Here is a 24,684-nt window from a genome sequence, read left to right on the forward strand (position 1 = left end):
GATTTGATATGTTGCCAGCAAATTAGTGCTTTAGGAAAATGTGTTACAATCCCAAATTGAATTGGTTGTCATCATGTTTGATTAGTAAAATGCTACCAACATAGAAAAAGATAGATGGAAAGCGATTTCATTAAGGCAGTAGATTGACTAGATTTCGAACATCGTTCTCGTGACCAAGAAGAATGAATGTGTTTGTGTATGCATCAAAATTTTAAATATAAAAATAGCATGTTCTCAAAGAGGATTTCCCACTATAAATGAAGCATTGTAAATTTGCAATCCTCAAATCAGTCATGACTAATGAGAGCATTAATCACGCATCGCTTATTAAGTAATTGTAATTAGTATTATATACAATCTGATATGCCTAGGAATGGCAACGGATCGGATTCGGGTCGGATGTGGCTAAATCCGAATCCGATCCGTTTAGTAAACGGACCCTGGACTCGGATCCGAATCCGAAAAATCCGAGTCTGAATCCGATCCGACTTGTAATTTTCGGATCCGAATCCGGTCCGTTTATTCGGACCTCTGAAATGGTCCGAATATTTTTTTATTTTTTTTTATTTTTTGTAATGTCATATACCTATAATTGCTAGTATTCTCATACCAATTAAAGTATAAACATAACATATTTAAATTATAAACTAAGTTACATAACAAAATTTTTGCTACAAAACAGCAAGCAAATAGTTGTCTTAAGTTATGGAGCATATGCTTATACTCTCGGATTCGGACTCGGACTCGGATCGGACTCCGTCGGACTTTGCGTAGGGTCCAAGTCCGATCCACCTCCTATTCGGATTCGGATTTATTTTATCGGATTCGGACTAATTTTAAACAAATTCGAATCGGATTTTTTCCTTCGGATCGGATTGGATTCGAATCGAACTCGGATTAAATTGTCATCCCTAGATATGCCCTACACACAATCAACTTTGCCATTTGATTGTAAGACCCTTACCATTAAAACCGTGTACCTTTCTGATCTAAAAAAAATGGTCATAGCACCCCTCGTTATCTCCGGCCCCATGGCCCTGAGCCGGTAAGCCCTAACCCATTCAAGTATCCAACTACTCATTCAACTACCAATTCAATACTCCACCCAATTACGCAGTTTAATACGGATTTAACTAACCAAATCTTTTCCCACCAAAAAATTCTATCTTTTCTAGCAACTAGCCGTTTCACTCTTCAGTCTTCACTTCCACCCAATTCTCCCATTTTCTCTCTCCTCTTTCCGCCATGAAAACACTCTCAATTCTCCTCAAAACCTCCCTTTCTCTCTCCTCAACTCCACCCTCTCTCCTCCATTTCCGCTTCATCTCCTCCCTCCCTCTCTCTCACCCAATCTACACAATCTGGGCTGCCAACACCAACCTCGGCAAAACCCTAATTTCCGCAGGAATTGCTTCTTCTGTCCTTGAATCCCAAAACCCATCTCAATTTCACTACATTAAGCCTGTTCAAACTGGGTTTCCCTCCGATTCCGATTCCCGCTTTGTATTCAACAGGGTTTGTGATCTCTTCCTTCGTCGTCGCGCTGAATTCTCTCTTGTTGCGTCGAATCATGTTGTTAAGGTGTCGGGCGCTGCTGCGAAGGAGGTTAATGGGGATTATGAAGAGAGGAAGGTGGGTGGTGAGATGGGGTTTGGGGAAAAGAGGCTGATTTGTAGGACTTTGTGTGCGTGGAACGAGGCGGTTTCGCCGCATTTGGCGGTGGAGAGGGAAGGTGGGGGTGTGGAGGATGAAGAGGTGTTGGAAATGGTGGAAAAGTGTTTGTGGATGGGTGTGGAGGGTGAGGAGAAGAGTGAGTGTTGGAGTTTGATTGAAACTGCTGGTGGTGTTGCTAGTCCTGGACCTTCTGGTACTCTTCAATGCGATCTTTATAGGTACATTAATGCTTATCCTATAGCTTTGATTTTTATGTGTTGTTTTGTGCAAGAAATTCCTTTACGGAAGGTTTGCTTCCTTATGATGATTCATGTTAGCGGACCCCAAATCATTATGAAAGGTTGTTGTATTATGATGCTGTTGATGGTAATGTGAAACTATTATGGTTGTTTGATCTTGTAGTATTAAATGGTGGTAATGAGAATGAATTCGTAAGAATAATCTATGTCCATTGCTATGGTAATGCTAATGCTAGTTTAAGACGATGCGTTTGTTACTGGCTGTTCGTGCAAGATGAATTATATAGTTTGTTTATGTGATATTGTTATAAAGATAAAGCAGGATATTTATGCTAATTTATAAACAATAGGCCAAGTTCTTTCAATCGTCAAGTCTGCAGCAATCTCTGTTTCCTTTTTGTACCTTTCACTCTCTCCTTGATGTTGAAATGAAGGGATAACTAAGGAGTTTCTTATATCTTGTGAATCTGATTGTTTTTCTCAAATAGCTTCCTGTATTGATTTAGCATTTTCACTTATCTGCAGGCCTTTTCGTATACCTGCTGTTCTTGTCGGAGATGGAAGGCTAGGTGGTATTTCTGGGACTATTTCTGCATATGAAACTCTAAAGCTTCGAGGCTATGACGTGGTAGCTGTAGTACTTGAAAATCACGGCCTTGCAAATGATGGCTCCTTGCTGTCTTATTTACAGAACAGGTAATATGTGAGGACACTTTATTTATATCTTAGTGAATCTACTGCGAACTGAACAACTTTTTGGCCATCGGTATAGCTATTATGTGGATTTTTGACGAGCCTGTAGGGTCTCTCTCTATTTTAAGTCTTTTTTCTCATGGATGCACAATGGAAGAGAGAGGGGAGTGCTTTTTTTTTTTTCAATATCTTTGAATTACTCCTTTTTTACAACATATGATTTTTAGATATGTTAATTATACTTCTATACATAATAATTAAGGAATTCATTTTAATTCATTTCTAATCGATGCACAGGAAGGTTAATAAGTCTTTAACTTGTGTTGATGTATTCATGCTTTCTTCCATAACTGTTGAGCTAGTTCTCTGTTAATGTTTGAATTTATCTTAGCTTGCCAGTTCTTGTATTGCCACCTGTTCCGCAAGATCTATCAGATGACCTGATGGAATGGTTTGATGAATCCCATGATGTATTTGCTTCCCTGAAGCAAATAATGCTGTCAGCGTTTTCTGAGAGAGTAAAGCGATTGCATGACTTGCAAAAGAAGGCAGGAGACATCCTATGGTGGCCATTTACACAACATCAGTTTGTACCTAAAGAAAAAGTCACAGTAATAGATTCCCGTTGCGGTGAAAACTTTGCAGTTCACAAGGTGGATATACGTTTATCTTGTTTACGGTCCTTAAGCTATAAATCCTAACTCTTTAATTTTCATCAACGACTCAACAAAGTAGTTAAAGTGGGGCTATATTGATATTTATAGTCTCCAATTTGTATTAACTTTAACTCATCTTAATATAATTATCAGCAACTCATTCCCCTGTGGACATGTGGTTGCGTAGGTGCTGTTAGTTTTTTTTCCTCCTTCAAGTAACATTTTCATCTTTTGTAACTTCAGGCTGAAAATGGCGATGTCATGACTCAACAGTTTGATGCTTGTGCTAGTTGGTGGACTCAAGGACCTAGTGCCTCCTTACAGGTTATAGTTTTCTGCTCTTTGCTGAAGTATTTTGTTCCTTCTGTTTTTTCCAGTTGAGAGTAAAGACTGATTAGTGATTATGACTTAATTCTTTAATAGCTATACTCTTCCTTGTTCTTTGTATGTTTTATTAAAAAAATTATTTTCTTCTTTTTTGGATAAAAGAGTAAATACATGTAGCAACCTGGGAGACTGGATGCCTTTGATTCTTTGAAGCAGGATAGGGGTATCTTTTATAAAATAGTACAGTTATGCTGAATTTACTCTTTGAGTCTTGGTACATATATTTATATAACTCACTGTTAAATATTTGTATGGAAGTCAGGCAAACCGCTCAATACAAAAGTTAGGCTTATCGTGATATTGTCTTCTAAACACATCATCACACTAACCTCTTTTCCTTTTCCAAACACCCATGAAGAAAATACCTTGTGTGACTTGTGGCCACTTCGGAATATCATCAGTGTTGATCCTTCCAGATCATGCTTCAAGGAAATCCTATTACTTCAAGGCACTTTTGATTTCTAACCAAACTAGACTGGAGCAGATTTTGTTTAAACTTGAAATAAGCACAGCTTTACACCACGAGCTGGAATGATCCTGAATATTAGTACTATAATACTTATATAGAAGCACTACCCAAATTTGAGTAATGAGGTTTTTTTTTGCTATTAGAGTCATCCTCTCCAAATTAATGTACATATAGAGCATCATGAATAATGCATGATTGGACAAAATGTGGAATCTAGCAATAGAGCATCATGAATAATGCATGATTTCCTGAATCTTAATTTTTTTTGTCTCCGATGGTTTGGTAACAAGTTAAAAATATAGTTACATCTCTGAAATGTACTTTCAATAAAAGCATTTGTAGCAAAATTTCAAGAGGTTATGATTGAATTGAAATGTCATATTTTAGGCACCCTTCAAAAAAAGACAACTAGAAGTTGGACTGCTGGAGTATAAGTTGGTGTATATCAAGTATAAATGTAGTCAACGTGCAAACTAAAAAATAAATTTAAGATGCATGATATGATGTAGTACCTTTTTTTTTGTTGTTTTTATGGAAGTTCTTTAATGTTGTTTATTAATCTAGGTTGTTTTAGATTGAATTGGCTAGAGATATGGGTTACGCTGCTGCAAGATATGGGCATGTGATGTTTCCTGAGAATGTTTATGAACCAGCGTTGGAATGTGCAGAGCTTTTGCTGGAAGGAGTTGGAAAAGGTGATCCTGGTTTATATATATATAATTTTGCATGGCAATGCCAATGTGTCCTTAGTGTGTTTCATTTTTTCCACTGCTAGCTTTACTCTTCTGCTGTTTGTTCCTGTTCAAATATATATGTTTACTTAAGAAGATTCCATACCTAGCTGAGACGCCATGTGTCTTATTCTGGATATGTCAGTTTTACCAGTTACTTCATCTGAATTAGCTCTTGTACAGGTTGGGCCTCTCGGACGTTCTTTTCTGATAATGGATCAACAGCAACTGAAGTTGCCCTTAAGATGGCATTTCGCAAATTCTTGCATGATAATGAAGCAATTGTGGATATTTCTGACCAGAATGCTGAGAAATCCATAGAGTTTAGGGTGGGTTCTATTTCGTTTGTTTCATATCAACTTAAAGATGTTTGCTTATTGTTGATTGAAATTTGATTATGTTTTTTCTGGTCTTCAATTACATCCAAGTGGAAAAGTTTACTGAAGAAAAAACTGAGGAGACACTGATGTGAAACTTAAGGGTGGAAGAAGATAATTTTTTTAACATGCCTTTGTATTTTTCAATAAACATCTGTCAGTTCTACTTATTGACTTATTGTATGTCTAGATCACTAAAAGTTGCAATCATCTGACTGTAATTTGTTTTAGCCATATTATGAAGCATGTTTTTAAGTAGTTCCTGAATGGATCAACTAAACAACAGATTCTTTTTCAGTGGAACTCATTATCATACATTTTTGTTTTATACTCCATAATAAAGAAGAAAGTGCTATACCATTATATTCATTATTTATCTTTTTTTTTTTTTTTTTTTTTTTTTTTTTTTTTTTTCCTTTAGGTATATGTGTTCAACTCCAACATGAATATTTATGAATTATTTAAAATTGTTGATAAATCATTTCTCAGAGTTTGACCTTTAGCTTTTCTTTCTTTCTTTTGTTTGGTGATTAAATCAGTGGTTATTTATTTTTGCTCTTTCCAATTTATTTGAAGCAGGTATTGGCTCTTAAAGGATCATATCATGGTGATACTCTGGGTGCAATGGAAGCACAGGCACCATCATCCTTCACAGGCTTTCTCCAGCAACCATGGTATGCTGAATGGAACTAAGAATTTAAGAGTACATCTAGTTGTATGTATTTTAATTTGGTTCTTTTCTGTGTAGATAATTGTTTTTTTTTTTTGTTTTTTTTTTTTTTTTATTTCTGATTATTCCTGATTCCTTCTATATATTTGTGTTTGTGCTTTTCCTGCATTATAGTCCTGGTAAAAATCAATCTTTTGTGGCTTATATGTCCTCTTTTAAAAAGCCGTTTCTGTCTTTTCAGCTTTCTTGTAACTTGTCACACGCTCACAGCCTCACAGTTTACAGGAAGTCAATAAAATTTCTCATGTCCCACTCTTTTAAGAGGGGCCAAGCAGTTTATTTTTCAATTTGAAATTTTAATTTAATTATGGCATTGGATTATAAGGATGCTAGAATGTCTAGATACAATTTTCTTTACCTTAATGTTTAGTTCTTTTTATGTCAAGCCTCTCTATACAGTCATACTCATCTTTGAAATTAGGACAAGGTCCTTTGTTTAGAAATTTCACTTTTTCCGACTTTGAATCTCAATACGTACCTTTACCTGACACTTGTACTGGATTACAAGTGAAAACTTCTTGTGGTTAAAATATAGCAGTACTGCATCACGAGCATCTTGGGCAATGTTGTCTGAATTGCTAATGGAAATGGGTGATGATAACAGATATGCTGTATACTAACTACCGGGGATTGGGGTATGGCTCGAAATATCACATTCAGGTAAAATTGGGTCTTCTTATAGACGTATGGCTGTTGTAACAGGGTTCCAATGTGCGATTTGGGTAATATTGCTTAGAATATTGTATGCAGCCATTCTTTGTGAAAAAGCTGTTACTGCAACTCGAAAATCCGGCTTCACAAAGAATTGTCCAAAATTGTTGAAAGGGCGTAAGGTTTGGCCTGGCCACCTGGGTCTCCTTATATTCCGTCTTTCAATATTTTTCTGGATACTTAAGGTCACTTGAGCAGAACAGGATTTTCTAATATATGGGTAAGAGCCTAAAAGAGATCTACATAGTGGAAGAGAGCTCTAGGAAACCAAACTTCATCAAAAAAGGAAAACTAATTAAAATTGTTGAAGGGTGGTCTTGACCTGGTTCTTTCTATCTGCTATCTTAAATTTTGTCTTTCTGAGAAGAGTACATTCGGCCACTGCTGGTAACTCTATGTCCATTTATAAATTAGTTAACCAAGCTATGTGCTCTTGCTATCAAACATTTATTTACATTTTGACTGTCATTATATTGGTATTTTTCCCCCACCAAGGGACTGTGCTACAAGCCTGCAAATTGCCTTATCCTAACCAATCTGTTGTCTATAAAACATGAAAGTGTTAATTTGTTGGATGCTGAATGCCTTCAGGTCATGTTAGCCTCCCTGCTTCTTCAGTAACTGTATAGTTGCTTTTTTTATTAGTACAAGAAGCTTGTGGGGCTCCCCAAAAGCCCCCCCCCCCCCTCCTGCTCCAATGCCAGCTGTTATTTAGTAATGTAATTGATGTTTGGTTTCTTTAGGTACATAGGCAGAGGCCTTTTTGTGGATCCACCAACTTTGTACATGCAATGTGGAAAATGGAATATTCAGTTACCTGATGAACTTTCAGAAGGACATCAGCAGGAAGATTTGAGTAAGTTTAGGGCATTTTTGGTTTATTTTTACTTATTGCTTTATATTGGTATCTTACACACAACAATTTGTGCAGTCTTTGAATCACGGGATGAACTTTTCTCAAAGAACAGGGATACATCTGATGTTTCTAAAAGTTATGCATCTTATGTATCAAAGCAATTATCAGCATTCTCTAGAAGTGAACAGAACAAATGGATAGCAGCTCTAATAATTGAACCAGGCAAGATTATACTGGACTACATATTTTATTTCTAGTTGTTTATCTTTGCTGTATTTGGACTGTGCCTTCTTATTTTGTTTTTCCTTTAAGCTGCTGCTGTTTTTCTATAGGCTTGTGTGATGACATCTAGTTTGTACAAGTTAGCTTGATTATGTGACTTAATTCACTTTAATTTTGAACTGCCCTAGCCCCTAGGTGGTGCATTGGAGAAAAAAAAGTGTTTATACTATGTTTGGATAAATGGAAATCAAAAGTGAAGGGAAAGGGAAGGGAAGGAAAAAGAGGGAAGCGAAAGGGAGGTGAAGGGAGGGACAGAGTGACCTTCCATTTTCCTTCTAAATCTCTCCAACAATTGGAGGGATTTGTTTTTTTAAATGGGGAAGGAAAATGGATCCCTCCATTTCCTTTCCCTTGCCCTATGTCTGATCCAAATAAGGGAAGTTGTATCCCTCACTTTCCCTTTCCTCCCTTTACCTTTAAATATTCCTATCCAAACATAGTGTAAATGGCCACTTTTTTAAATTAACAGATTTTTCGAATGATCGACACTTGATTGCTTGGTGCTAGTAAAGTTTAACATCAATTCCTCTACTCTCTTTTATTGTGCCTAATGTGTGCTTTAAAACTTCATATGGCCACAGTGCTATTGTGCTGTTTTCTTTCTTCTGTGATGAAATAACATTAGAAACTTGAGTAAAAATGCCATGAGGGTTACTTCAAGAACTAAAAAGATTACTGGTAACACTTGTCACCGAAAGACACCATCAATATTTTGTCCTGTGCTTCTTTAAATCATTAAAGCTGCTGGTCACTTAATGCCATTTCAGTCAAGAAATAGCCTATATAATTGTATGGACATCTCTCACCTCTTAGCTGCACTGCCTTGATTTTAGTTTGAGGCTAGAGTGGCATGAGTATTGTACCTGATGTCAAACACTTCAGGGTGGAATTGATGATGGGTTAAAAATACCTTATCAATAATGACTGTTAAAGTATTATAAATAAGCTGAGAATATACGGTGGAAGATTGGATAGCTATCACCTTGTGGCTTTGCATTTAGTTTAATTTCAAGAAGGGTAGGGTACTGGGGCTACCCAAGATATGCTGTCAGTTTAAAGCGTGATTGGTTTAGAGAGTAACTTCATTTGGTGGGTAATTCACGGTCTTCATAAAACTTTGACTCCAAAGAAATACTAAATATTTGAACCAGCACTTGAAATCAGGTAATAATTTCAAAATTATGACCCTTTGAAACTCTAGTACATCGAATTACTTTGGTGCATATTATGTTTATGCTCTGGAGACATAAGCAGTTGGAAGATTCTTTAAGCTCTAATTGTTGATAGCCTCTAAGGTTATTAAGAAAGGGATCTTAAATAGTAATTCAGGCTGTATATAAGACTCCTGCTTCTAAATCTAGCTTGTGCTTCCTAGAAGAGAGTGTCAAAGGGATTCTTACTTTCTAAATGGATTTGTTGACGTCTTTACATAAAATCTGTTACATTGTATAGATCTTTCTGGTCCAATATTTTGCGCACCTCATTCGTTAAAGAAGCATAAACGCATTTGATGATAATTGTCTTCAAGGACTTTATTGGTCTTGTTATGGTTAATCTGATCTTACTCATCCTCGAGCTTCATACTGCTTTTTCCGTGCTAAATGAATATTAATGATGAACCAACTCTTTTGCAGTTATACATGGTGCTGGAGGTATGTATATGATTGATCCACTTTTTCAACGCATCCTTGTTAGAGAGTGTCAAAAGCGGGAAATTCCAGTCATTTTCGATGAAGTTTTCACAGGGTTTTGGCGCTTGGGAGTAGAGGTTGGCTGGCACTTTATTGCTGCTATTCGTCCCCTCATTTCTTTTAATTATTATCTGAAATATGTTTGACCTGAATTATTTGTGTAGTCTGCAGCAGAGCTACTTCATTGTACACCTGATATAGCCTGCTATGCCAAGTTGCTGACTGGTGGTATTATACCTTTAGCAGTTACATTAGCAACTGAAGCTGTTTTCGATACCTTCATGAGCGACTCAAAGGTAAGTTGGCTTTCTGCATTTGAGTATTCTGTTAATGTTATACTTCTTTTTTGTTGGACAAAATTTTTAAATTTGTGTGAAAAGGAAATACTGAAGTTCAAAAATGATTAAACCTGTTATTGATGAGATCCTGAGATTGTAGTAACTGTAAAGCTTTTGTAGAGTTCACCTAATGCGACAGTACAAATAACAAAAAATAAAATATAACAAACGTTTACTTTCCCTCCAATTTTTGATAAAATTACTGGGTGGGGTACTGGGTATGTCCACAATGATAGAGTATAATTTCCCTATTATTCCCTTGCTGTACCAACTTTCTCCTTTGTTTTCTCTGCTAATATCTCCTTTGCTTAATTGTCAATATTTAGGGCACACTTTTTAAGTTAATCTAAAATTTGGCCAAACTTAAAATCAATTTTAAGATTTACTGTCCTAATATATATATCTGAGTCATGTAAAACTTACTAGTTTCTTTTCTATTTCCTTTTTGTGGGTGAATTTTGAACCATAATGTTCTGTTTTGATAAATAAATGCTCGCATGTCTTTTTTCAGCTGAAAGCACTTTTGCATGGTCACTCTTATTCTGCGCATGCTATGGGATGTACAGCTGCTGCTAAATCTATTAAGAATTACAAAGATGAAAAGAAAAACCCGAACTTGACACCTGATGGAAGAGCACTCAAAGAGGTGAGCAACTTTTCTTGGATTGAAGGAGTAAATTTGCAAATTTTAGTTTTGTGTTTGTCTGTTTGTGGATTTAAAATTTTCCCCATGTGAGGCAACCTTGTAAATTAATACTACGTATTATTCAATCATTCATAGTAATATACTAAAAGTATTGTATCAAACTTACTTTGTTTCCTACAAAGGTTAACATCGTCAGTGCCTTAGATAAACACTTTGCAAATCCTGAAAAATGTATCAACTTTAAAAAAAAAAAAAAAAAAAAAGTACAATTTGAATTTCTTTGTTTTAACTCATTTAGCTCTTCAAATCAAGTACGTAATATATTCGTATATAATACAGATTGGTATACTTAACTCGAGCCAGTATTGTTTTGTTTTCTTATGTGTTTTACATGGACATATGCTTGTCAGATATGGGATGCAGAACTTGTTAACAAGATTTCAATGCATCCACAAATCAAAAGATTGATGGTGCTGGGAACAGTTTTTGCAGTGGAGCTCCAAACTCATGGTTCTAATGCTGGGTAATATCATCGAGCTATTTCATTTGATTCTTTTCGTTGTAGTTCAAAAACTTTTCATCCTCAAGTATCTCTAATAAGATCAAAACATTTTTGCTTTATAGGTATGCATCGACTATAGCTACATCTATTCTTCAAAAGCTTCGTGAAGATGGCATATACGCGAGGCCATTGGGGAATGTTATTTATCTAATGTGTGGACCTTACTCTTCTCCTACTACCTGTAGTCAATTACTTGTGAAATTATACCATAGAATTGATGAGTTTCACAAGAGTAACTCGTCTTCAGGTTTATAAGCTTTCTAATTAATGTTGCATCATTTAGTTGAAAACTTTTGCCAGAGTTATTTTGTAAGAGATTGTTGCACATCAACTATTTAATGTTCAATTATTATCAATTTTAAAGTATTATTTTATCTTGGTCTATGTCCAACTTTTGTTTGGCATTAGGTAAAGAGAAATTTTGCAAAGGATAGAATTTGTGCGAGGTCTCTAAATGTTTAACTTTTTCTAAGCTTTTTTCTAATAAAATAAGCTAAGATAATTCAAAATTAGTTTAATTTGGACAAAATAAATTCAAATATATGAAGATAATTTCACCAACAATTTCAGACAAATAAGCACAAACAAGTTAAAATAATTTCATCATGTTCATGTATGTTAATGCCAAATAATTTGAATCAAACAAAGTGCAAGCAATTGTTTTAGCTTTAATGTATATAATATGAAGAATTGTCATATATAGTTCATTCATTATACATTTATGTATCGTATATAGTTGAAGTATTAAAATGTAGTTCTTTAGATATCTCGACAATCCATGAAGATTACTAGGGGTGAGCAAAAATTCAGGGTACCCTGATATGGAACCGGAACTTGTTCGGAACCGCAGGTTCCAAACCCGGAACCTGTTGATTAGGATCCGGTTCCGGGTAATAAAATTAGGAACCTGTTGCAACAGGTTCCGGTTCCGGGTAATAAAATTTTGGATCTAGAACCTGTAGGGTACCCTGTTAGTACAGGTTCCTTATAGGGTACATGAAACCGGAACCTATATGGTATTAAAAATTCTAGACAATTAGTGTTGGTTTGTTATATATGAAGTACTATACTAAAGTTGTAAGCTTTTATTGTGATCATCTATTTTAAAAAAAAAAAAAAATTTGTCACAATTTATCAAGTAACTATTAAACTTACTTTGACAGATAGGGTACCCTGTTTAGGAACCAGAACCTGCAGGTTCCGGTTTCGGTTCTCAATTCTTAGGAACCTGTTGCAACAGATTCCGGTCCCGGTTCCTATTTTTAGGAACCTGTTGCAACAGGAACAGGTTCCGGTCCCGGTTCCTATTTTTAGGAACCTGTTGCAACAGGTTCCGGTTCCGGGTCCTGATATTTTTACAGGGTACCCTGCTACGCTCACCCCTAAAGATTACTATTTTTGATAATTTTCTTTAGTCCAGCTAAGTGATTCCTGTAGTTTTGATGAGTTGTAAAGTTAATACTAGACTTACTAGTACACAACTTATTACTCATAAATTCTAATAGTGTTGTCCTCATTATGAAGCTTTAACTCTTTCAAAAACTTTAAAAGAGGCTTGATTTCTTGATATCAAATATATTTGTACGAGTATCAAAGATGATAATTTTTGCTGTCGTCAACACTATCTAGAAAAAACAATTGAAGATTTTGTGAGTATCATCATCATTGATGATTCTAAAAATTATTTCTCATCTCACTCTCCTTTTCTATACCACTCAATGATCGAGCGGCAATTATCACATCCAATGTAATTCGGCTACATTTTTTTTTATTTACATAACATCAAATATTTATTTCTAAAGATATTTTGAAAAAGGCAAAAACTAATGAGCGCCCCGGGGGCGTTAGATAAGAGAATTAAAGTGCAAATATTAAAGTAAAATTAACATTAATTACACCGAACGACGCGTGATTTTGTCATGAATTCCTAACTTAATACCATTTCAACCAATATAATTTATCCTTATCTAACACCCCGGGGCGCTAGTTAGCAAGATCGTTCAAAAAATTATGTTTTCGAGATTAACTTTTTTAATCCCTTTATGATTACAGCAAAACATCAAAAATTTTTCTAACAGATTTCAAAAGCATAGATAGTTAGTGACCTTAATGTTGTATGTGGTTCAAATTTCCTAATCATATTGTCGTAGGTTTTTAGTTATTATTAGACTAAGGCTTACCTAATTCAATCCAAAAGAGGGAAAAAGATGACAAGATCGTTAAATATCAACGGCAAAGATTCAACGACAATACTCTCCAGTGACCAATAAAGAAAAAGCAGATATTTATTATTTATTGAATTATTGTCATTTATTTTTTTTTTCTATGATCAGATATTAGTATTATACTCAGCTCAATTTGTACTGTTACAACTTACAAGCATTCAGCAGCCCCCCCAAAAAAAAAAAAAAAATCTAAAAAAAAAGAACTGATTCAGCTCACCTCAACAGTCAAAGTCATCTCTAAACAAAATCCATTAACTCTATTTTCTCTCTCTTTCTCTTTCTCTCTCCTCCTTATTTTTGGTGTGCTTCAGCAGCACAATCATCAGTGTTTGTCTCTTTAATCTCACCTGTTGGCTACTTCTGAAGTAATCAATTTTCTGGTAAATTTTAATTTTTTAATCTGATTATTAAAAGTTTATGAATTTCATGTGTTTGGGTACTTTTTGGTTTGTTTTTTTGTTAGGAATTTGGTGGGTTTTTGCATCTGGGTAATTTTTTCTAGGTGAAATGTGAATTGGGTAGGTTTTTATTGTGATTTTGGTGTCTTCTTGCATATGGGTTTGTGATTTTGAGTGAGAAATTGATATGGGTTATTGTTAATTTAAGCAAAAATTGAACTGAAATTTGTGTCTGATTTGGTGGTACAGATCTGTGAATCTAAGGTGCTGTGACAAATTGGTTGGGTCAAATGCAGAGACAGACGAGGTCTATGGAGAGATCCAATAGTATGAGGGGAAAGCGGAGTTTGGAGAGTAGCGGCGGCGGCGGTGCTGGTGGCGGTGATGATGATCAACCGGAGCGAAAGCGGCCGGCTTTAGCTAGGTCTGTATTTGAGCATATATGGTTGATGATTTTCTGTTCTGATGTTATAATGGATTAATATTTAATGTTTGCAATTGAAGGGTGGGGTGTGGTAATTGCCTGTTTGAAGGGGTGGTTGAGCATCTGATTTTGGTATGAATCAGTAATTTTACTTTTGTGCTTAAAAAGTTTGTATTTTGGACAAAGTTGGTTGTTGTTTTTGCTTCATAAGAAGTATTGTGTTGATTATTGATGATGGGAAGTTTAAGTAGAAAGAAGATGTAAATGTGGGGAGTTGTTCAATATTTGTTTGATGTGAGATATTTATAGAAGTATAAAGTTCTTTGGAATAAAGTGGTGTGTTTGGATTATCTGTTTCCTATGTATACACAGAAGGTTCTTGGGAAGCTCCCTTTCTCATAATTTGTATGGCTTCTGATGGAAGTTGTATTTAAAACTATTTATATCCAGTTAGTACGAAATATCATTCGACATGCTAGAGAATTGATTGTAGGCTTGTGGAGCTGTATAAAGTATACATTAGGGCTTTCTTACATTAAGTAAAAAAGTAATCTTAAGTGGATACATGTATTGTATTTGGAACGTTATTTGTTACGAGTTTTATGACTGTACCCTGGCTGCCGAAGATATGTTCCCAGTTTGCATAAGCTCGTGCACTGATTTACGCTCATTAATCCCCGGGGCTTTCATTTTGACATAATCAAAGCATTACCAATTGTACCCCCTCTTTCTATTTCTACCCGTCTAAGGCGGGGAGGAAGGAAAAGTGTTATAAGCTTTGAATGGATGCCCCAGTAAATGGCGATATAAAATTTTCTTACTGTTAGCAGAATTTAAGCTAATATCTCCCTACTAGAAGTCTACTTGTGTTATAAACTTAAAAAAGCAAAGCCAAAGTTTCTCTTCGGTATTAAAAAAGAATCCATTAAATGTATTAGAGTGTATGCTATATTGTTTTTGTGTAATCAAAATTGGTATGTCATAAGGCCAATTTGACCATTGAATTCTTTCTTTTCTTTTGAGTTTGATTGTAAACTTGCTGATTTGTCACTTCCCTCAATTTTTGGTTTTTGAAAATTGTAAGCATTTAAATAATCTCTCAGGAGTTTATGTTGAAGGCACTAGTTGAGCATTATTCCCCTCCTCTCCCCTGCTTTTTATAAAATTGTACATGACTTTTAAAGAGATATGAACTATTGTGCATTGTATTTATTTTAAACTACTACTTCCTTTGTTCACTTTTAGATGCTATAATTTGACTAAAAGTGAGCTTTTTGGTCAAACTGTTGCAAGACTTGCAACTAAGAATGAATGGAGGAAGTATGTTGTGAAGTCTGTGACTCTGTGGTGATCTAGAGAAGAGGAATGAGTCTCTGAAGCTATATATTTATAAAAAAATTTGGACGAGACACTTACATGTCTAATTAGGTTCTTAGCATTCAGTTCGACAATAACTCATTATGAACTCACAATAAATGTGAATTTTACTGATCTAATTATACCAAATTTATAATTGTATATCTGAGTAATACTCAGCTACTGCAACCGCTTTCTCAAATTAAATTCTTCTTCAAATGTTTGAGTCATCTTGTGGTGGTGGAATCATTTTCTGAATTTTGATTATTGTCTCAAATTTGGCTTGGGTCCACTTCTTGAATCGTATGCATTTCTTGCAGTGTGATTGTTGAAGCTTTGAAGGTGGACAGCTTGCAGAGACTTTGCTCGTCATTGGAACCTATACTTCGTAGAGTTGTAAGATAAATGACTTCTCAGCTGACATTTATGTTCATCAACTTTGACTTTAAACTTATTCTTTTCAACTTGGGTGGTGGGTTACCTCTTTTCTCAATGTTTTGGTCATGAGTTTCCTTTTGATGAAAATTTGATAAACGTCTCAGGTTATATAGTCAGGGGAGTTCTACGTGGATATTTTGAATGATGTTGATTATTGCAGTTAGTCACTTGCTCCTCTCACACACGCACTGACACACGTCTTTCAGACCATTAAGTGGCTGCTTAGCATGCTTAAATTTGTGTTTTTTTTTTTTTTTTTTTTTTTTTTTCAAATGCTGATCATTGATACTTGTTTTGGGATTAAAAAAAATAAAAAATTAATGAAAAATTCTGTGCTTACTCCTGGCCCATAAAATATGGAAGAAAGGGTTAATCCTTCAATGTTTGTCTTTGAGGTTGTTCTTGTTTGCATTATTTTTTTCTATCAGATTTCCTTTAGCTCTTACAAGTTACTCTTTCTCATTAGCTGAGTGGCTTCTCATATTTGGATTAATCAGGTCAGTGAAGAAGTTGAGCGTGCCCTGGCTAGGATAGCTCCTGCCAAAATCTCTGGGAGGTAAGCCATATATGTATTATTAGTATTTTGTTGAATGAGAATCTTCATTTTGAACTGTTTCATGTTCATAATTTTAACCTGTCTTATTCATCTGACAAAGATTCAAGTAGTCGTAATCTGACTAAAATTCAGTTCTTACATCTAAGAGAAGCTTTGCAACATCATATTCAAGAGTTCAGCTATCTTGAACTTGCTTATAACACCTACTAACTTTATCTTGGATAGTTGGATGAAGCTTGTGCATGTTTTCTTTTTTCTTTTTTCTTTTTTCTCCTTTTCTGTAATAAATTTTGCACGAAAAAGGATATGTAATATGACACTAAGTTAATGCTTCCTTTAACATATGGAGTAAGTTTTTTTCTTGTACTCAATGTAGGGCGTCGCCAAAGCGAATTGGAGGGTCAGATGGCAGGAACTTGCAGCTGCATTTCCGATCCAAACTATCACTTCCTCTGTTCACAGGAGGCAAAGTTGAAGGAGAGCAGGGTGCTGCAATCCATGTTGTATTAATTGATGCCAACACAGGTCATGTGGTGACCTCTGGGCCTGAATCATCCACAAAGCTTGAAGTAGTTGTGCTTGAAGGTGATTTTAACAATGAAGATGATGAAGATTGGTCACAAAAAGAGTTTGAAAGCCATGTTGTCAAGGAACGTGATGGAAAGAGACCACTTTTACATGGGGAGTTGCATGTCAATCTCAAAGAAGGTGTAGGAACACTTGGAGAGCTTACATTCACAGATAATTCAAGCTGGATAAGGAGCAGGAAGTTCAGGCTGGGCCTCAAGGTGTCCACTGGACATTGTGAGGGAATGCGTATACGTGAGGCAAAAACAGAAGCCTTTACTGTCAAGGATCACAGAGGGGAATGTAAGTGCATTGGTTGTGAATTCCTTTTGGTTGCTTTTGACTATTGCTGATTGAGTCTTACAATTTACTCTCTCCTTTTTCTTTGGGTCCAGTATATAAGAAGCACTATCCTCCGGCCCTTAATGATGAGGTTTGGAGATTGGAGAAGATTGGGAAAGATGGATCTTTCCACAAGAGGCTGAATTCTGCTGGGATTTATTCTGTGGAGGATTTTCTCCGCCTTGCAGTCAGAGATTCTCAAAAATTAAGAACTGTTAGTGCATCCTTGTGATATTTCTTGCTATTCGTTATTTTCCCATTCGTTCATCTTCCATGTTATTGAACTAGTGAATCTTCAAGCTTGACCTGAACTGGATCTTGTTTGAATTTCTTAGTGAGCCAAGTCTATTTGACCTAACCTTGAGTATGACTAGACTTTTTATCAACTGGGATTGTTAGTCCCGAGTCTTCTTTATATTGTTGCTAATATATTACTGATACATCATTGTTCTTCTTGTAGACCCTTGGAAGTGGCATGTCTAATAGGATGTGGGATGCTCTAATGGAGCATGCAAAGACTTGTGTTCTGAGCGGAAAGTTGTATGTTTATTATTCTGATGAGGCAAGAAATGTCGGTGTGGCATTCAATAATATATATGAGCTGAGTGGTCTAATTGCTGGAGACCAATTTTGTTCTGCTGATACTCTCTCAGACAGTCAAAAGGTTAGTCATGCTGCTTTCAGTTTTGTTCTTGTTTTTGGTGGAGATACTAAGTTCCTTTTGTTCTTCGTGTCATGAAATAACCTCAGCTTCATGTATTTCTTGAAAAATGATCTAAATTGTCATGCCTGACTTGTGGACTGCTGTTTTCTTTCTGCTGCTTTGTCCTAACCACATTTGTCTGCTTTAAATCAAAAGTGAGAGGATGTGGGCTTGTGTGGTAGAAATCCTGCTCCCAAAACCTTGAGGATGAGGATTTCAACCTCAAGTAGGGGTTGAAAAGTGATTTGTAATGTGGGCCCTTAGGCTACCTCCTCCATGGGCTCTGTAACTTTTGCTTGAGACTCGCTTAGGGGCTACTCTTTGTCTTGTACTCTGCTGTGAACTGTGATCGCTTAAACCAGAGGAAAAAAAGCAAGCATAAAAAGAATTGAATTTCATTCTTAGACTTTTGATTTATAGTATTGATGTGCTGTGAATTTGTGCCCCCTTTTTTCGGTATAAAGTTGTCTATTGTTGTCCCTTAGTAAGAATAGGTTGTAATTTTGTAGGATGATTTGCCTACGATCCCCCCTACCCCTTAATTGACCTTGGCCTAAGGAAAAAACCTTTGAAATTTAATTGTGATCACTTTGGATGTAATTCGTAAATATGACTTTTGATACCTTTTCAGGTATATGTTGATGCCCTAGTGAAGAAAGCATATGACAATTGGCATCAAGTCATAGAGTACGATGGAAAGGCACTTTTGAATTCCAAACAAACTAGGAGGACTCGCTCATCTCAAAATGAACTATCGATGAATACAATCAGTTATTCAAATCCTGTCGATAGTCAGTTGGCTTTACCTCGGTTGCCTGTTGCTATTTCTTCTGAGCAGGCAATATTGGAGAATAATGTAGTGGCTCCAGGTAAGCTTTCAGTTAGATTAACTATTGGAATCTAAACCAAGAAGATAAGTTGCAAAGACAAAAAATTAGGTTATGTCGGTTGCTTGTTGGATTTATCTTTTAGGCTATGTGCCTATCACTGTTGCTTTGTTGAATTTTTCTCCCCCATCCTCTCTTACCTTAAAAAAGAAAAAGAAAAAAATAATCTCTAAGTTCCATTCTAAAATGCAGAATGATATTTTATCTTTTTTTTTAAAAAAAAAATAAATTAAATGGTGATTATTGGGCCCAAAGGACCTGTACTTTTGAAACCAGGGATAGCTTAAGAGGAAACTTGGCTCAGAGATCTTGAGTCTTTTCCTGCCCCTCCAATCCACTCTTATTATACCAACAAAACTCCCTGATTAGTGAACACGAGCTTGATAAAATGCATCCTGGTGAGAAAATAGGCCAAAGATGTTGTCGCTTGCCTTTTTTCAACAAGTAAAATACCAAACTAGCAGGAGTTTTTCTTTTTGGCCACCAAATAAGGCTTTTGTTGTTTAAGTGGTTAACTCATATAGCAGTAATAGCACTGTAGGAACAAGTGGAGTAACTAGTAAAATATGTCCCACTCTTATTATACCAACAAAACTCCCTGATTTGTGAACACGAGCTTGATAAAATGCATCCTGGTGAGAAAATAGGCCAAAGATGTCGTCACTTGCCTTTTTTCAACAAAGTAAAATACCAAACTAGCAAGAGTTTTTCTTTTTGGCCACCAAATAAGGCTTTTGTTGTTTAAGTGGTTAACTCATATAGCAGTAATAGCACTGTAGGAACAAGTGGAGTAACTAGTAAAATATGTCCCCGTATCTTTGCCTTAATCTCTTGCTTGGCTCTGTTTTCAAAAAAAAAAAAATCTCTTGCTTGGCTTTGGACATCACTTTGGCTGATAATCTGTTATTTGGAGGATGGATTGGCAACATTTGTGGCTGGTGAGGCTGCCACTATCCTAAATACACACAGATATGGTAGAGGCTGACAACTCATAAACCCTCTTTCTACCCCCGCCTCCTTTTCCCCACAACAACAACAAAGCCTTAGTCCATAAATGTTTCGGGGGCTTCCTTTTCCCCAACAGTAGAAAAAAATCAGGACACTAAATTAAAGAAAACTATTCATAAGCTCATAACCATGAATAGCCTTCCAAAGAAAAATAGAGAAGAATATTCTATTGCAAGGTTTTTAAAAAAACCCAATCAATTCATTGTTTTGCACTTTGGGTTCTTAAAGGGAAGAGAGAGGAGGGGGGGGGGGGGGGGGGGTTATTTAAAAAGGGGTTAGCGATTTTTTTTTTTTTTTTTTTTTTTTTTTTTGTTGACATGATTTCGTTGTTTCTTCATTTTCATACAGATTATGTGATTGTTTATCCATTTTTCGTCATATGGCCTTAACAACCTAATACTTATTGGAATTCTGTGTGTAATTGCAGGATATAATGATAATATGGTAAACAGATTTCCGAATCAATCACAGCTGATAAATTCAAATTCACATAATCAGTTCGAGAACACCTCATTCTCTCAGCATGGTCTGATTGGTGGCATTTCAGAACAAACCCATATTACTGGGAATGATAGCAGGGCAGGATTGGCCTTGGGTCCTCCCCAACCTTCTGCATCTGAATTTCAGGTCGTACAACCATCTCAACCGTCCAATATCAATCCATATGATGATTGGTCACAAAACCAAATTTCAGAGGATGACATTCGTAACAGAAGTCACGAATTACTTGAGAGCGATGATATGCAACAGCTGCTGAGACTGTTCAGCATGGGAGGCCATGTAAATATGCCTGATGAAGCCTTTTCATCTTACCCATCTTTCATGCCTACACCATCTACCTACAATAGTTTTGAGGAGGATCGTAGTCGTTCAGGCAAAGCTGTTGTTGGTTGGTTGAAGATCAAGGCGGCTATGAGGTGGGGCTTTTTTATCCGGAAGAAAGCAGCTGAGAGGCGTGCACAGCTTGTGGAGTTGGATGACTGAGCTCCTGATTAAGTGTGTTTGTCGGCTAAATTTGCAACAGAAAAGGTACCGTCAACTAGTTCCCTTGGTGCATATTCTGCTAGGTATAATAGTATATAGCATTTACCGCAAGTAGCTGTCAAATCGGGCCTGACTTCGCTGTTTATTATTGAGATCTAGCAGACATAGATATGTCTTTTGTACAGTTTCCTCCTGTACAGTGATTTGTAATTCTTGTAACCTTGTATTTTAACTTGAACCTCCTTCGTCGTAACTTTTGTCTGTCGCTAGTTTGGGATTTTATAGGTAATGCATGGTGCTGTTTCCATCCATGATGTACTTGTACTATAGGGAGAAATTCTAATGAAAGACTAATTCTCTATGTAGTCTTGTATTTTCTTTTTTTCTAAGAAAATTTGTGTTTTCAACTTTGGCAGAATTATAGTAAGAGTGTATGTAATCAACCTGAACTATGGTACAGCATTAAGAAGTTATCGTATTTGAAATGAATTTGGCCTTACAACGAGGCAACTTATTAGGTGTACATTGCCATGGCTATATGGAAAGATGTGTCAATATCGGAATATTTTCACCAAGCTAAGCTTGGTTTAAGAGAAAGACTATACCTTATAACCTTGACGTTGGGGGTTTGATTTCCTCTTAGAGACACATTGAGGGTGAGGATCTCTTACCTTCCCCCCTTCACTTTCAAAGTGTCCAACCTGTAAATAGTGGACCAAAAAAACCGTGAGAGTTGAAGTCTGGTGAAAAAAAATCGGGACTTGTTAGAGATGACGTATCAAAAGTGGAATTGTCACGTTCGAGTTGGTTCCTTATCTTGTAAAAAAAATCGAAATTAATTAGAGATGATGCATATAAAGTGTAACTGTTACGTTCTAGTTGATTCCTTATGCAAACTATCTTTAAAAAGTCATGATACATTTACAAAATTATTAACAACACACTTCAAATTTTACACTATATAATAGAATTTTCCTATATTTAATACAAGTATATTTAAAGTTTAAACTTTTTAAGGAAAGTAAAAAGTACGGAAACTTTGCACATACGTACCAAGCAAATGCAGCCGAAAGTAAGAGATATAATCAAATCCAATGAATAATGAAAGATCTTCACAAAATCTAAGAAGCAAGCAACAAGACCCGTACAAAACCCAATCACTTCTAACACATAAAAAAACGTGCTTGTACTTCTATCATGTGGATTGTATATTTTTGAATAATCCGTACTAGTATAGAATTTTGACACTACTTGCTTTTTAAAAAATTTGTTTTGTCAATCCTCTATTTATCATCTTGTTAGATTCGGATACACGATAATGATACTCTTTACCGTTTAGGATTTCTAGACATGTTGGCTATATACATTATGTATGTAAAGAATTTAATACAACCAAAAAATAATTAATAACCAAATAGAAGTTTTGCTACTTTACTAAGAAATTTATATCTTAAAGGCCCCATGTATTATGAACTATGACAGCTAAATTTCCGTAGCATTTACGTACTCTTGCTGATTCGCTTGGCCTGACAAAATCTATGCTAATGGTATATATGCATGAGATAAGATCAAGGCTTGAATTAAGTTTCAATAAGCTAAGGCATAATTAGAGACGCTCATCAAATTTATCTTTTTTTGTCGACTTAGTTAGAAGGTCGATTATACCATGCACCTAGGAGTACAGAGAATGGCAAGACGTGTTGTCATGCACATAGGAGCACGAAGAATAAAATCACACATCATCATGTTGTGTGCTTAAGTATATATATTTGTTACATGGGGGAACTCCCCATATAGCCCTATTACGGAGCTCCTACAATCGGTCCAAGTTAATAATATTTGAAGTTTCCTAAGGTATGAGAACATATCATATCAAATATGTTTAATGTAGCACTAGTTGATGTGATTTAGAGTTAAGAATTTGGTTTTTAAGTCTAGTATTGATAGCATTACTATGATGGAGAAATGTGATGTTATCTCTATTAATGCGATTTATCTTGTTAAATCAAATTTATTTGTCAGTATGTATAATGCCTTTAATTTATTTGAATAAGATAAGTGAATTGAATTATTTTTCATCTTTAATTTCCTAGTCATTAATCTTTTTCATTTGGATTTTTCTTTCCATGTTTCCTCATTTTTGGTGCACTCATCTTTACACTATTTAACTAAATTTGCTAGGTACAAGTAGTTGCTAAACTTTTTGGTGTAAAATTTAGAATTTGGATCTCAAGTTTCGTACGGTAATAAAAATCTCATGCATCCTCCATTTATACTAATACTTTTATTCATGTGAAATAGTGTCAGTAATTGAACATTAAAATAAAAATCTAGAGGTTGTGGTTCGAATCTTGTCAAGTAAGAGTGTTTGGGGATAAGGATTCCCTTACCACCCCTCTTACTCCTAAGCGTTTAGCTTAAAAAATACTAGATTAAATAAACTGCGAGGGTTGAGATTTAATCATAGTCATACTCTTAAAAAAAAAAAAAAAAAATCGCTTCGCTTTCGTCAAACTAGCTGGAGGGTCTAGCTGGCCAAGTGGATGCAAATAAGTCCTGCCGTCCAGGTTTAGAGTTACGGGGTGATTTTTTTATAGTATCTGTTATATTGGGTTGTTTTATTTGAACCAAAAAGAGGTATATAAATAGTAATATACTACGTAGTATAAAGTCAAAGTTAAACTTGTTTGAGAAATTGGAGAACGTATTGATCAGGGTAGATAATAAATGTAATTGTAGCATAAAACATTATTATCGATTAAGGGTGTAATAATTTGAGATAGTAAGATGGAAGTGAGTGAAGATCATGAATAATTTGCTAGAGCGAGCATATTTCTTATTCATGTTAGTCATTTAACCTCACAAGGTCATCACATCCTTAACCAAGGTCTCGGGATCGAGCCTTGGCTATGGAAAAAACCCCAGTTGTGAGGGATGCTGCCCTTTAAGGTACCCATGCAAACTCCCGCAGGAGATTAGTCCACACGCCAAAGGCGGTGGGAATTCCCCGTAATAGTACCATAAATAAATAAAACAAGGTCATCACATTCGATCATATCATGGGTCAAAGTAGAAATCGGATTAGAGGTCATAAACTAACTTATGATCTACGTATAAATGTATAATGCCCAATTGACCATTGATATAGAGTAATAAATCAATTATATATATGGAGCTTTTTATTAAATAGGTTCCTTAATATGTATCAAGAGCCTTTTATATATGGAGCTCTAATCCTCATCTAAACTTTTTATTAAATAGGTTCCCTATAATATGTATCAAGAGTCTTATATGAAGTATATGTAAAGGGACATAATAGAGTATAAAACCGATGCTGAATGACTCTAATCATCGGCTCAAAAGAACATTTGGTTGAGTTACAAGCTTGCTTATAACCTCAATAGGATTTTACTCTAGATCGACATTAATGTTTCAAACGAACGTTTAATACTCGATTATAGTTTTCGTTATACATATAAATTTTTACAAAGAAAAAAAAAGGAATATAATAAATTAATAACTTGCTTAAAACAAGTATGGTCATGGAGCAATCAATTAGCCAAACAGACTCGAAGAAGATAAGGTGTTATCATGAAAGTGATAGTTGATTATCTTCCAAAAATTATGCTGACCGTAGTTTCTAGTCTACGCGTTAACTAAGGTTAAGTTGCACCACTCTTTTTACGTTCTATTCTTTAACAAAAGCCAAATAAAGCCAATTAAAACGTAGACCAACGAAATGGGTGATGCAATG

The 24,684-nt window shown here is 35.5% G+C and overlaps 2 protein-coding genes across 2 annotated transcripts; both read left to right on the forward strand.

Moving 5' to 3' along the window:
- The first annotated feature begins 1,179 nt into the window (after positions 1–1,179).
- LOC145634159 (bifunctional dethiobiotin synthetase/7,8-diamino-pelargonic acid aminotransferase, mitochondrial-like) lies at positions 1,180–11,413 on the forward strand. Its single transcript, XM_081685568.1, has 14 exons — positions 1,180–1,892; positions 2,439–2,609; positions 2,998–3,259; positions 3,506–3,586; positions 4,693–4,813; positions 5,033–5,178; positions 5,806–5,900; positions 7,411–7,523; positions 7,599–7,745; positions 9,440–9,573; positions 9,661–9,792; positions 10,346–10,480; positions 10,891–11,003; positions 11,105–11,413. The coding sequence occupies exons 1-14, from the start codon at positions 1,246–1,248 to the stop codon at positions 11,295–11,297; spliced, it is 2,490 nt and encodes an 829-aa protein (XP_081541694.1). The 5' UTR covers positions 1,180–1,245; the 3' UTR covers positions 11,298–11,413.
- A 1,989-nt stretch (positions 11,414–13,402) lies between these two features.
- Positions 13,403–21,337, forward strand: LOC145635485 (calmodulin-binding protein 60 D-like). The gene is made up of 9 exons (XM_081686771.1): positions 13,403–13,647; positions 13,915–14,089; positions 15,766–15,841; positions 16,381–16,439; positions 16,816–17,309; positions 17,402–17,562; positions 17,809–18,012; positions 18,683–18,920; positions 20,374–21,337. Exons 2-9 carry the CDS (start codon positions 13,956–13,958, stop codon positions 20,928–20,930), a joined length of 1,923 nt encoding a protein of 640 aa, XP_081542897.1. The 5' UTR covers positions 13,403–13,647; positions 13,915–13,955; the 3' UTR covers positions 20,931–21,337.
- Positions 21,338–24,684: the final 3,347 nt, after the last annotated feature.

This window comes from Chenopodium album, chromosome 6 (assembly GCF_948465745.1).
Source record: "Chenopodium album chromosome 6, dcCheAlbu1.1, whole genome shotgun sequence".
NCBI classification, from domain to species: Eukaryota; Viridiplantae; Streptophyta; class Magnoliopsida; order Caryophyllales; family Amaranthaceae; genus Chenopodium; species Chenopodium album.

Coding starts and splice junctions, on each gene's coding strand:
- LOC145634159 (XM_081685568.1), top strand. CDS start 1,246: ATGAAAACACTCTCAATTCTCCTCAAAACCTCCCTTTCTCTCTCCTCA. Junction 2,610..2,997: donor CTGTCTTATTTACAGAACAG/GTAATATGTGAG, acceptor AATTTATCTTAG/CTTGCCAGTTCTTGTATTGC. Junction 10,481..10,890: donor ATGGAAGAGCACTCAAAGAG/GTGAGCAACTTT, acceptor TATGCTTGTCAG/ATATGGGATGCAGAACTTGT.
- LOC145635485 (XM_081686771.1), top strand. CDS start 13,956: ATGCAGAGACAGACGAGGTCTATGGAGAGATCCAATAGTATGAGGGGA. Junction 16,440..16,815: donor CCTGCCAAAATCTCTGGGAG/GTAAGCCATATA, acceptor TACTCAATGTAG/GGCGTCGCCAAAGCGAATTG. Junction 18,013..18,682: donor CTCTCTCAGACAGTCAAAAG/GTTAGTCATGCT, acceptor ATACCTTTTCAG/GTATATGTTGATGCCCTAGT.